This window comes from Phalacrocorax carbo, chromosome 23, assembly GCF_963921805.1.
Source record: "Phalacrocorax carbo chromosome 23, bPhaCar2.1, whole genome shotgun sequence".
Lineage (NCBI taxonomy): Eukaryota > Metazoa > Chordata > Aves > Suliformes > Phalacrocoracidae > Phalacrocorax > Phalacrocorax carbo.
This window is the reverse complement of record NC_087535.1, coordinates 5,480,834-5,494,829: the sequence shown is the minus strand read 5'-3', so window position 1 is coordinate 5,494,829 and position 13,996 is coordinate 5,480,834. Positions and strand designations below refer to the sequence as shown.

Sequence of the window (13,996 nt, the reverse complement as noted above, 5' to 3'; positions counted from 1 at the left end):
GACACCGTTCGCCACAGCTCCTAAACGTCCCCTTGAGACAAGAAATACATGATTTGTGGCCAGCAGGGTGAGGGAGGGGGTCCTGCCCCTCTGCCCCGCTCTGTGAGACCCCCCTGCAGCGCCGCCTCCAGCTCGGGGCTCCTCAGCGCGGGACAGACACGGGGCTGCTGGAGCGGGGCCAGAGGGGGCACAGAAATGCTCCGGGGGCTGGAGCCCCTCTGCTGCGAGGCCGGGCTGGGAGAGCTGGGGTGGTTCAGCCTGGAGAAGAGAAGGCTGTGGGGAGACCTTATTGTGGCCTCCCAGCTCTTAAAGGGGGGCTGTGGGAAGGGTGGGGGTGACCTCTTCAGCAAGGCCTGCTGTGACAGGACAAGGGGTGATGGTTTTAAACTAAAGGAGGGGAGATTTAGACTGGATCTAAGGAAGAAATTTTTTACTATGAGGGTGGTGAAACCCTGGAACAAGTTGCCCAGATGTTGTGGAGGCCCCATCCCTAGAGACATTCAAGGCCAGGCTGGATGGGGCTCTGAGTGACCTGATCTAGTTGAGGATGTCCCTGCTCACTGCAGGGGGTTAGACTTGATGGTCTCTAAAGGTCCCTTCTAACTCAAACCATTCTGTGATTCTATGATTTCAGGGAGGGGAGAGAGAACCAACGCGCCCCGCCCGCCGCCATGGCGCAGAACTACAACTCCCATGAGCTCTCGCGGAGAGGGCGGGTCCAAGCTGCCCATTGGCCGCCCTCTCGAACGGGAGCGTGACGATTGGCGCTCGGCCACGCCCGTCCGCTGCTCAGACGGGCAGAGGGCGAGGGCGGCCAGAGTCCGCCGGGGATGGCGGGCGGGAGCGGGCGGCGGCGGGTGGCGGCGTGGGCCGCGGGCCTGGGGTTGTGCGCGGTGCTGCTGGCGCTGCTGGTCGCCGTCCTGCTCCGCGCCTACCTCCTGCGCGTTCCGGCGATCCCGCGGCTGTGGGCACGGCGAGGCGGCACAGTCGCCTTCAGTGCCGGCGAGAGGCTGGAGCTCAAGGAGGCGCTGCGAGGTGAGGGGGCCCGGCCGGCCGCCCGCGCTGGCCTCACCCTCCCGGGCCTCCCCGGGGGCCGGCGGCCTGAGTGCCACCCCCGGTACAGGGGCTGTTGCCGCTCCCCTGCTTCCCCGAGCTCGCCCCGGGGCCGCGGCGGCCCTCCCCGCAGGGAGAGCGGCTGGCGGCCAGGGCCGGCTGTGGGCACGGCTGGGAGCGGGGCAGCAGTGAGGAGGGGCCCTTCCTCAGGTGCATTCCCCTTGGAGGAAGCCGGTTGTTTGTTCTCCTGAAGCCAACTTTCTTCCCATGTCGGTTTTTGTCAGTGTTTCCCTCTCACACACGCAGGCACCCCATGACTGCATTTGCCAGGCATCCCTTTGTCCGCTGGATAAGCCATCGTCCGGTTTCTTTGCTTGCTTGCTGGCTGAAACCTTGCACGCCGACCTTGCACACCACTGCGCTGCAGGCAGCCTCTCCGTTAGGAGTCAGGGTGTATCTGTGCTCCCTGACACAGCCTTTTGCAGAAAACTGAGGATGTTTAGATTTCGTGAGGGTTGGCAGTTTGCAGGAAACCACGGTCTGGCACGAAGCGATGGACCTTGACTGTTCAAGTAGGGGTTGGGTTGTGTAAGTCTCATGTTACTGGTTTGGAAGGTTTATTGCCTAGCAAGTTCTGTTTATGTACTATTTGTGGGGAAATGTAGGGATATGAGAGATACTTATTTTTGTGTTTCTTCTTGAATAACATGACCTTTAAAAGAATCTGTAGCCTCACTTAACAGATGCTCTTAGGAAAGGCAGCTGTGAAGTTATACCCATGTTTTGTATGACAGCAACTCGAGGTTGGAGCACAGCCTTGTCTGACCCTGTTTAAAGGACAGAGCAGGCTAGGAGGAGCAACAAACAACCTGTCTGTTTATATGTCTTTAAGGGTTGGAGCAGTATGAAAGAAGATGCTATAACAGTCTTGGCATCACAACCTGACTTACTATTGAAAAAGAATCTTTAACTGCCAGCTGAGCTGCCTGCTTAGCTGCCAGAATAGTTTATGGTTATGAGGAATCAGTTCACCCGAGCAAAATGCAGCTGCTCCTGGACAGTAGCGTTTCTGAAAATATCATGCAACGCTTCATGATGAAAAACAGAGTTGAAGTAACTAGAGAAATACCTTGGCTGAAACTGGAAGGAAATACCAGTGTGCTGCATGTGCACAGCTCAGCCAAAGTACATCAGTCTGTTTTGATAGCGGCAGCTCTTACTATCCTGTGAAATAGCGTTTAAAGCCTGGAAAATATTGAGGAACATAAATACTACTTTCCCTTTTGAAATGCAGTTCAGGTATTGTTTGATTTCAGTGTCTAATGATTTCTATTTTGTATTTCATTGAAGGTGCTATTAAAATCCCCACCGTTTCCATATCTCCAGAGGATTTGAATACAACTGCAATGACAGAATTTGGGAATTACATTCAGGAAGGTACTAAACTTTCATTCATAGCAATCTCTGCTAGTCAGATTTTATTTTCGTAGACAAATTGAAGAGAGTATATATGGTTCTTGACTATAACGGAACAGAGGGGTTTTTTTGGTTTTCCTCAAGAGGGGACTGGCAAAAATGGCATGTGTAGGTCACCTCTGCAACAGTGTACTCTGGGGTAGCAATGGGCAAATCTAGAACAGAGAAGGTCCAAATGTCTTTTTGCAATGGAGGGTTTCGGTCCTTGAGATGGTTAAATGACCTTGCCATTAAAAAAAGTAAAATGAAATTAAAAAGGGAGGAAGACCACCCCTGCTTCAGCCTGCTTTTTTGGCAGTTCCATCATTCTTACGTGCAAAACCAGCTGCAGCACTAGTGAGCAACAGTTCGGGTTTTGCTTAGGGAAGTCTTAAAGGCAAAGTGAGATGATTTGGTAGAACTGTGAGAACGAAGCTGCACATCTGCTTCCTGAAGCAAATTTGTCACGGACAGTCTTATTTACAGTGCTCCCCTTGAGGCTAAATAGGTGACTACTCTGTGGAGTATATAATGATAAAACTGGATGTTATTGTTAATTTTTCCTTTTCATGTGTTTTTAATTTTTTTCTTAACAGTCTTTCCAGCTGTATTTTCTTCAAAGTTTATTCAACATGAAATTGTTGGGAAATATAGCCACCTCTTTACTGTTCAGGGTTCTAACCCTGAAATGATGCCCTATATGCTGCTTGCACACATGGATGTTGTGCCGGCTCCCCCAGAGGGCTGGGATTTCCCTCCTTTCTCAGCTGCAGAGCATGAAGGTTTCATCTATGGACGAGGAACGATGGATAACAAAAACTCTGCCATAGTACGTCGTCTTGGTAATATAATTTCAGAGAGATACAGAGCCTGAAGAAGGCAGATTGGAGGAATCTGTTCTCTTGAGATTTACTATATTGTCTCTCTTACCCCTCTTTAGATGCAGGATGTTAGTGATAAATTCCTAAGACTTGCTGTTTGCTCCCAACTTCTCCTAGAGAAGAAGTGGAGTGGTCCTTTATTACCGAAGAAAGCAGAGTTAAAGCTCTTAGAAGATACAGAAGAACATACTCATAGATGCAGACGTATTTGGTTAAATGCCATATTTAAATTTTATGTCAAAAGCTGTGTTTAAAACGAGGGATAGACCTTTAGCTTTTTCCCAGGTGTCATATGGGCATTCAAAGCCAAACTTGGCCCTTTGAAAAAGCTCGAATTTCAAAACAAACAATGTTTATTTAATATTATAGTCAAGTAATCTTGTATCTTTTATAACCTAGTTTGTGGCAGAACAAAGAACTGTTGTACTAAGCATATTTGGGAAAAATAAGGTACAAAAACAGGTGGATCTGTGAAGGATTTCTTGTTTGGGAAAAGGTTGATGGAAAAATTAATAAAGAAGACAGCCCTTTGTGGCTTGCAAAGGCTACTTCCATGACAGCCCTGTATTTAAACTTAAGCACATGTTTAGCAAACCAGTGTCACAGATGCTGTGGCTGCTTATTACGACACAGGCCATACTCCTAGAAAGTTTCTTCAAGTTGTTTAATCATCAATTTCAAAGCCTTGCAACTTAAAACTTTGTTTCGGTGCTTCCTTCTACTATGAACTGCACAAATAACTCCACAAACGGACAACAAAAAATCAACAATTTCAGTGAACACAGCAAAAATGGGTGCTGACAAGGTAGAAGCAATGTAATTTCTGCTGACGTGTAAAGAAATAATTAGCTTAAATTGAAAAACAGGTGAGATGGAAAAATGTGGCAAATGGCAGATTTCATTTCTCATTCTTCAGATGAAGTTTCTCATCCTTCTGTCTTCTTAGCACTTTTTGTACAGAGCGTGCTGCTTATTAAAATAAATGGATTTGGTAGCTCAAGTCAGAGCCAAACTGTGTGGAGGATAGACAGTTTAAAGGAACAGTGAATTCCTGGGATAATTATAACTCTGTCATGCTTCTTGTGCAGTTTGTCACTGGCAAGAACAAGCCTACACTGTATTTTTTGTATGTACGCTGACACTGTGTAGCACACTAAGTCTTAAGCGTTATTGATCAAGAATATTGCAGTGTCTTTTCCAGAGAATATGAATATAGTCAGTAGGAGTTGTAGAAATAAAAGCTCAACTGTGAACAGGACAGTGTTTCCTTAAGGGCGCTGAATGCATCGCGTTTCTTTTACATTACATTGCATTCTTTTACATTGATTCTTCTTATTAACACATGAGAACAGTACAATACGTTCTGCTTCTTTTTTCTGCAGGGTATTCTGCAAGCTCTAGAATTTTTGCTGAGAAGAAATTACAGACCCCGCAGGTCTTTCTATGTTGGCATTGGACATGATGAAGAGGTATTTTCTTTCATTTCATCAAAACAACTGATCGTTTGCGTTGTTCGTGCATGTGACAAGGCTTAACCTTTAAATGTTTAGCTAGAAAGTCTTTCCTGTTCTTGGTTATGTGGGTAGATGCTGTGTCAAGCACGTGGTCATAATTATATATTGATTGTTTGGCTTTAAGTGACATTGACAAAGGGTTTGGTGTGATGAGCAAAGAGAAGAGAAAACAGTAGAGTGTTGTTTCAAATTCTTTTCTGCATGGAAGGTGCAGCAGGAGTCACGTTTTGTAGTACATATAATACATGAAAAGCTGGCCCAAGATCTACATAGTTGTTCCAACAGATCAGGAAGAGCTAACAAAAATATTTCATTTTTGTTCTGGGTAGACCCACTAGTAAACAGCACAAAGAGACAGCCGAGGTAGCCTTATTAATTTGTTTTCAAAATATAAAGACAAAGAATTGTTAATAGTTAAAATGAACAGCTCTTTAAAATGGCTCATTAATCTGTGGAGCTTATAGCTCTGAGAAATCATTGTGTCTAAGAACTAGTAGGATTCAAAGCAACGTTCAGTGACTCGTGAATGAGAGCATTCCTCAGAGTGGATATAAATTCATCCGCTACTAGGCCGTTAACAATCTCCAGTGAATTGTGCAGTGAAGAATCTTCCATCGACAGTTGCACTAGAGCTGTTCATTAGGGATTTCTTGCATTCTTTACACGGTAGCACTGGTCACTGCCAACAGCAAGATGTTTTCCAGTGTTCTTCCCAATGGCGTGGCTTAATCTGACCAGTTCCTCTGACTGGACTGTCACAGGTGTTTGGTCGGAAGGGAGCAATGAAGATTGCAGCTCTGTTGGAAGCTAGAGGAGTGAAACTCTCCTTCTTACTCGATGAGGGAGGCGTAATACTAGATGGTGTCATTATGGGAGTGAAGAAGCCAGTAGCTCTGTAAGTAAGAGAGAACACAACAGACCGTGATGAGTGATCCATTTTCAATGACTAACTTGTGAGGAATGACCTCGCTAATGTCAATAAAACACATTTTCCAAGCATGTAGCAGTGTTGGTGTTGCTAAAGCTACAGCAGTGTCACGAAGCACAGGCAAAGAGCCTTCAGCATTTGCCTGCTCTCCATCACAGCTGTGCTGACAGAAGCAGTGTGTTCCACTTAGCCAGTGCAAGCGTGTTAATTGTACGCTGTAGAGTCTGCTCGCTGGAGAAGCAACCAAGACATCAGTCCTCCAGGCATTTAGAGATTGTGCTAAGGATTTGTTTTTGCTGCTTCTTGGGTGTTTTTTGTGATACTAAAAATAGGCAGAGTAGTTCTTTTTACTTATAGTCTGTGCACGTGTGTTTGGAGTTGCATTAATCATTTATTTATTTATTTATCATTGACCAGAGTTGCTGTCACAGAAAAGGGTTCAATAACGCTGAACTTCACTGTGGAAAAAGAGCCAGGACATTCATCCTTTCCTCCTAAGGAGACAAGTATTGGCATTCTTGCAGCAGCGATGTCCAGGTTAGAGCTTTCCTGTCACCTAACGTTGAAGACGAGTCAAGCAGACTCCTAAGTCTCTGATATGGGACTTTATTTTTTAATATTTGTGCTCATAGTATTTTGCAAATTCCCCTTAAATAACTGAAGTTGAAGTTTGTAGCTCACTTTGAAGGGCAGAAGTGCAATCCCCAGCAAAGGGACTGTTGCCAAATGTCTGGAGTGTCTTTTCACTTCAGCTGTTCCTAGAGTCAGTTGATTCCTGAAAACCAAGACAACAGGTACATCATGATGTCTCTCATAAATTACTCTGTAGTGGTAGCGATTGCTCTGTTTGGGTTGCAGAATTTCTCTGGAATTTATCCTTGCACATACCTGCTGCCTCTAGCTGGTAATTATCCAAGCTAATAAACACGGTGTGAAGTCAGAATGTGACCGGGTTAATCATCTCATTGCGTGCTGTGTAGGTATCAAATTGGCCAATAAATTCTTATTTTAGAAAAACTTAATATGTACAGATATGATGGAATTTGGGGTGCTATTTTTATAGATTTCCGTGTAGTCATTGTAAGAGCCAGGCTTTTGGATTTTTTCAGCTGTTCTTGAAAGAAAATCTTTGCATGTGACTGGAATGCCCAGAAAACTGTCACGGAGCCGTGCTCACAGATGTACTTACCAGGAGAGGAAAGAGTGATTGCATCTCAAATACATGGATACATTCCACAAATCAAGTTCCTGTCAACCTTCTGGAGCAATAATAGCCAGGGATTATTTTTAAATTTCAAATGTCGGTGTCCTTTGTTGTAGACTGGAGCAGAATCCTTTGCGCAATCTGTTTGGCCATGGGCCAGAACTCATGACTATGGAGCACCTTGCATCAGAGGTGAGGAAAGGACTATAATTTCGTTCTCAGATTTTCATATTAATAAGTGAAGAGTAACCCAGCATATGAATTTAGAGCACAGTTACATAGCTCCTGGAAAGGAGATGACAAGCTGGCCCTTCTCCCAGACAGTTCTTTCTGCTGGAATTGTTTCACCCTTCGCCAAGTGACTACACTGTCTTCCTGAAAACTAGAAATTTTCTGATTTGTGGTTTTGTTTCTTCCACTTAGTTCAAGTTTCCTCTCAATCTCATCATGAGCAATCTATGGCTGTTTTCACCTATTGTCAGCAGGTAAGAAAAATACATCCTTGGTGAACATTCCCAGCCTCTCACCCTTAAATGATGAAGACTACTAGCCATTTCTAGTCTTCCCAGGAAATCAGCTATATCATTTCATAGTTTAGACAATGTCAGTGCTTTGCTGTTAATAATGACTTTGCTAATTGAATAGGCCATCGTTCAGCTTATTGCCTATGTAATTGTGGTGCTTATGTTTTACTGATATGAAACTTTCTTGAAACGTGGGGTTTTTTTTCTTTTTTGTAAGAGTTCTTGCCTCGAAACCTTCCACCAATGCCTTGATTCGAACTACTACAGCAGTTACGATGTTTAACGCAGGAATCAAGGTACCTTCATTTTGATTTTTCTCCATGTAGTACGATGAGACAATTAGGACATTTGGTTTCCATCTATTTATATCCAATTCTAAGATCAGTACCAGCCCTGGTCTTAGACCCTGTGTGGTGTCGCCACCAGTCTCATTTTTACATTAGGTGTGGCTTGGATTTAGCTACAGTTGAAAATTACTTCTTTCAGAAGTGTCTGATCTCTGACACAAAAAGATCTCTGTAAACTAGTGTTAAGATTGTATATATTTTGGGATGGACAAGAGAGGGTGTTTTATATGTAATCATAGTGCCATCAATACTTTGTGTCTGAAATGATGTCACAGTCATAAACACTTCCTTAGCCCAGATCTGGCATTTACCTTCATTTGAGTAGGGTTTGTGCGCTCCTTGGACTGAGAGGTAGCAGGTTCTGGCTCATACAGCCCTGATACGGAGGTATAGCTATCCAAAAATACTGTAGCCCTGGAAAATAAACAGGCTTTTTGGTGTGCCCCTGAAAAAAAATCTGTTACTGAAAAGCATGACTGGACGAGAAAGCAAGAACTAGTGGCTGAACAGTGACACTGAGTGGCCAGGAGAGAAGTGACACCCTGGTTTCTTGGTTTTTTTCTGAAAGATTATACCTTTTTTGTTTAACAAAATTATAAATATTCATTGTGTAGAAAAGAAGTTATGTGTCTTCAGTAACATCACTTGTTAAGCGACTTACATGTCTTGTACTTGGGGAAAACTCGTATGACAATTAGGTAAAAATGCTGCTTAAAATTCCAACATAAACTTTCAGAATTTCTCAGTATAAAGTTTCTGAAGGGAGAGGGCTTATCTCAAGAGGAAAACTTCTATATAACAGCTAACTTCATTTTTGTTGAGTCGGTGAATATCCCTCTATGTAGTTGTCTGCATTATAGATGAGATTTATAGTATTTGAACACAGTACAGAAAGATCTCACACTTACGTTAGAGCAAACAGAGCAAAGCATTAGCTTGAGGCCTGGAGTTGTTTGAGCAGCTTCTGAGTTTGCAGTTGGCATTCTAATCTGTTTTTAGCTTCCTTTTAAGTTTTGGTCCTTTTTTTTAGATAAATGTCATCCCATCTTCTGCAAAAGCAACCGTGAACTTCCGGATCCACTCTGCAGAGAAGGCCACTGAGGTACTTGCTGTACCCCCAGATCGGGGCCGCCCTCCATCCCTTTCTGAGCAGAGTGGCACTTGGCCGCTTGTGGCAGCAGATCTGTTCTAAAAGAACACTCTCTTCATCTCTCCCTGTATTCATACAAGCAGCGGAAAGGGAAGATGTGGGAATGGCTCCTTTATGGAGGCCGTCAGAAATGCGGCTTAGCTAATGTCTTTTCTCCTCCATCGAGATGGATTGTGAAGTGAGTTGCTTACTATGGCTTCTGAATGTGAAGCAGCCAAGCTTGGGAGTGTGCCTTGCAGTTATATCGAGCAGATTTCAGCAGTCTTTTTGCGCCAAAGAGCACACGGATCATATGTGATTAAGGAATAGAAACGGTAAGGTTTGTGGCCTGTGAGAATATGGGAGTCTTGCACGCGTCGGTAGGTATGGCGTGCCTGTCCAGCCAAGGAGAGCTGTGAGACATCGTCAGTAAATAGTATCTTCCCTTCCCAAACCTTTGCTGAAAGTTCATCTTTTTGGAGGGGTTTTCTGGATTGGTTACTTGGATGACCCAGCTACCAAGCAGAAGCAGGCTGACCACCTGTGACCACCTGCCTTTCAGGACTGAAGCACTTCAGGAATACCTTGAGACAATGATGTGCACTAGGGAAAAAAAATTAGCTTGAGTATCAGCCATCCACTGAGTAAGAAGAAGAGAGGCTGCCACAGATTTTCAGCCCTAACTATGCATCTGTATTTGCGGCCACAGTTGGCAGTTCACAGACAAACGTTTTCTGGGAAGTGGAACATTTGCTGGCATCTAGAAAGGATGCTCTCATTTCTTCTGCTTATTTAATCACTGTGTTTTACCCATAGGTGCTAGAGACAGTTAGAAACACCATTGCCGATGACAGAGTGAAGATTGATGTAGTGGAGGCCTTTGACCCGCTCCCCATCAGTCCTTGGGATGACCAGACATTTGGAGTCCATATTTTTCAAAGGACTATTCTGGATACTTTCCCAGATGTTGACAGTGTAGTCCCAGGTAACAGCAAGCACGTGATGATTATTGTTTCCTCTCCAGCTTCCGCCCTGCTCTTCTCTGCCCATCCCCCAATACTGACTTGTTTCCATTTTCTGTGTATTTCTCCGCCCAGCTGTTAACTACTGGAAACAGCTGGGTTTTCCTCTTTTTATTTTGTTCCCTCTTTATGTTTTAAAAGTTTTAATGTTGTTTTTTAGTAGTGGAAGTAAAAAAGCAAACAGGAAACTGACAGAAACAATGAGCCTTGAATTTGACTCTCTGCACATACAAAGGAATCTCTTCAGGGAAGAAAGGAGTTGTGAGGGGGAGAGTAGGAGGTCTTCTTGCTTTAGCTCTTCTTTCATTGTTTTCATAGCTGGCAAAGCCATTCCTGCTTTTCTGTATTGTTCCTTACAACCCCAGCCCCTTCCATTTCTCGCAGCCCCTTCCTAGTTCTGTACTGTTTGTTGGACTGCAGTTTGAAGTTTAAACTTCTGTGGAGGCTGAGTATCGTGGCTGTTCTTAGAACGATTGAATTGTATGTTCAGCTCCTTCTGTTCATGAAGGAGAGAATGTTCTTCCAGGATGATGCACCAATGAACTGTTTCCAGTGATTTTGGTGTAGCAAGGGGTCATATAGAACTGTCATTAGATGCCTTTCCTTTCTTCTGGGAAAAGTGTCGGTCATTAAAAAGCTGCTCTCATGCAAAGTAAACCTGAGATTTGTTTTCTAGGCACATGTGTTGGAAACACAGACAGCAGGCATTTCACTAACATCACCAATGCCATTTATCGATTTAACCCACTGCTCTTGAAACCAGACGATCTTCCCAGGTACTGTGTTCTGTCTGCATGCGGGCAGCTGTTTGGGGTGGGGACTAGTGAAAGAGAAAATCGATACGTGTTGGGCAGAAGAAGGAAACCCAACCTTGTATACCTTGGCGCGGTGGTGGTGTTGCCTCGCATCTTGTTAGACCACCCATTTCCTGCAGATTTGGGTGCTGCATAAATAGGGGGTGGTAATTACTCTGGGAGAGCGTTAGCCCTTACTCTTCTTTACTCCAAATGCAGACAAGACCTCGTTTAGGTGCACCACTCAGTAGTACAGCAATGCTGTGAAGCTGACTGGATCCTTTATGTGGTGCAGCAGTGCGAAAGGTGGTTGGCCTCGTTTAAGAGATTTATCTGTATGTTTTGGACACATGGCACTCTGAATTTATTTGCTCCTTAAAGCTGGAAGTTCGGTTTCCTGGGGTGAAGTGATAACAAAGACCATCGTCTGCAAGGATTGTTTGTTTATTCAGCATGTAATAGACTTGCCATTTCACTGAGCTGCAGATGATACAGGATTAGAGGGCTGTCACAGCTGTACAGGACAGTGACATAAATGGCCAAGGAATGGGCAGAGAACTGGAATACTGTTTTTTCTTTTCCACATACACCATGGGCTTAGTGGTGCTCTGAGCCTTAGAATCGGTTCATGTGGCCTGAGGAATGGATGTTGCAGTTACAGTGCACTGCGTGGTATATATTGCTGTATTTTTATGTTGTGCATTGCTTTATAAAGCAAACAGGCAAGCAGGGCACTGGCTACATGCAAGTGAGTTAGAAACGCACACTGGAATGAAAAACTTTCTTCTCTTTCCACCAGGATCCATGGGTTGAATGAGAGAATCTCCGTTGAGAATTACGAGAAACATGTTGAGTTCCTCTTTCAGCTGATTAAGAACTGTGACATCGACAAGCTTCCGGAGCCTCACGCAAACTCCCACGAGCTGTGAGAAACACAGCGGAGAAGAGCAGCTACTGAGGTGGACTCAGGGGTGGCAGGGCTCCGGGCTGTAAGATGCAGTTGTGTGTTGTGTATTGAGCTGTGTCTGGAATTTGATTTTTTGCGTCTTGTGGTTAACATACAGGTGGAAAAACTGCTGGTTGCTGCTCTACACAAATGTCCGGTTTGCCAGAAAGTGAACCTGGGCAAAACACAACAAATAACCCTGATTTCTCTTCCTCCCTGGTCTGACACACAGCCATTAATCTGATGGTATTAATTTTTTCAGCGCTTTTTTTAAGCCTCTGAAATCGGTAGTCACTTAAAAGTCGAAGCTATAATCAGCAGTCACTCACCTGTCAGTAAAAGAGGTGAATCTTCTTATGTGTGCTTTTGACAGACTCGTTTTATGCCGTTAATTGTTTTTTCACAAATGATGCGTCTGTCAAAAGCTCACGTGAAAGGTTTGTGACGTGGTGTAAGTTTCCTGTAATTGGTAGAGTTACACTAAGAGTTTGTTGCTCGGCTGCCTGCTGTGGGATTCTTCCCCAGGTGATGCTCCCAACCAGCACCCATGGAGCTCTTAGCCAGTATCAGCGTTAGCTGGATACTGCTCAGCTCTCCCACGCGTGCACTGATTTGTGAGTCTATTTTAAAATAATACGGAGCTCCAGAAGTCCTGGCTATGTTGCTTTAACTGTTGCCCTGATCTCAGAGGTGCTGAAAACTTTTCTTCCCGTCTTTTCAGTGACTTCTTATTTTTCCCTCTCTCACTCTTTGGTATGGCGCAGGGTATGTTGTGTAGCTGGGTGTCAGATTAAGGAATTGCAGCTTTAAATAAGAAATTAAATTGGCATTCTCCTCTTTTCTCTGAGTCGTTTTCTGTAGCGGGTGTTTCTCTTTCGTTCCTCTGCAAACTTGATTGTGAAAGATGGTGAAGCCCTTCAGTATCTTCCAGTTTGATGGGAGCAGAGAGTCTTTGTTCCTTTGTTGCCTGCGCAAGCGGTTTTCCCTTTACTGCAGCACCTCTGTCGACTCAGCTCTTTGGGAATCCTGGCGTAGACAGACCGTTGATGTTGACCCTATTTAATCTTGCAGCTCTTGCACTAGCGTGCCTACTGTTGTTAGCACTAAAGGGTTTAGCATTCTTTTGGCCTTGATAGTCTCTGTAATTGGGGTTACCAGTGTTAATTAAGGACAGAATTAAGAACCAGATGTTAGCCAAAGTAAAGACGGGGTGAAAGCTGCTTTGTTGTACTGAAGTGCAGGCTCTGTGCTGTGGGTACTAGTGCAGCTCCTGTTGCACTCTTGCAGAGACGTGTGTCTCTTCTTCAGAACTTGAATTAGACACTGGAATGGGTGGTGGTTCTGCTCTAAATTCATATTGTAAAATGTACTGGAATGTACAGGAAATACCCTGAAAGGTATCCTGAAAAACAGTGTTGGAACTGTGATTCCTATTCTTTCCGTTCACCGTTTTCTGTTTGTTTGCAGTCTGATCTTATCAGGATGGCCAATGGGCTAAAACTATCAATCTACTAAATCATTGAAACCAGATCAGCATTTTCATCTAATAAAACAAGGAATGCAGATCCTCTTCTGATTATTACTTAGTCTTTTTATGTAACCATATAATTGCAATGAAGTCACTTCCACACCTGATTCTACACTAGAGCAAGTCACAAAGTTTCCATCAAAACAAATCCACATATTTTCCAGCCTGCTCTAATCTGTGCACCCTCCCTGGTGCTCCCTGTTCTCTACAAAATTAGCTAACTCTGTTTATGCATTATTGGGTAGTAAATAGCTTGCATCTTTTACGGTTTATTGCATTTTGTCTATGTGCCCTCACGTCATTAATTTGTTTAGCCACATGTCTATGGGCTCTTTTGTGAAGGTGTCATTCCTCTTGCAAACTCCCGTTGCAGGCACAGCAAAAGTGATGTGTCAGGGTACAGCACAGGACAGAATACATCCCTGGGAGTGGGAGGTGGAGGAAAAAATTTAGATTTCTTTTTTTCCTCTAGCAAGTCTCTATAAAGACAACTGAGTCTAAAGCCTTCACTCTGACTATGGCAGTATGGGGCCAATATTGTTTAGCATCATCTACGTCCATGATCTGGGTGGTGGGACAGGGCACCCTCAGCATGTTTGCAGATGATATAAAACTGGGAGGAGTGGTTGACTCATCTGCTGGCTGTGCTGCCATTCAGAGGGACCTCAACA

General features: G+C 44.2%; 1 protein-coding gene across 1 annotated transcript; it reads left to right on the top strand.

Annotated features, from left to right (window-relative positions):
• The first annotated feature begins 781 nt into the window (after positions 1-781).
• PM20D1 (peptidase M20 domain containing 1) lies at positions 782-13,362 on the top strand. The gene is made up of 13 exons (XM_064472163.1): positions 782-1,035; positions 2,404-2,490; positions 3,105-3,337; positions 4,772-4,858; positions 5,665-5,798; positions 6,249-6,368; positions 7,152-7,227; positions 7,459-7,520; positions 7,777-7,855; positions 8,937-9,008; positions 9,852-10,020; positions 10,734-10,833; positions 11,651-13,362. The coding sequence occupies exons 1-13, from the start codon at positions 831-833 to the stop codon at positions 11,778-11,780; spliced, it is 1,554 nt and encodes a 517-aa protein (XP_064328233.1). The 5' UTR covers positions 782-830; the 3' UTR covers positions 11,781-13,362.
• Positions 13,363-13,996: the final 634 nt, after the last annotated feature.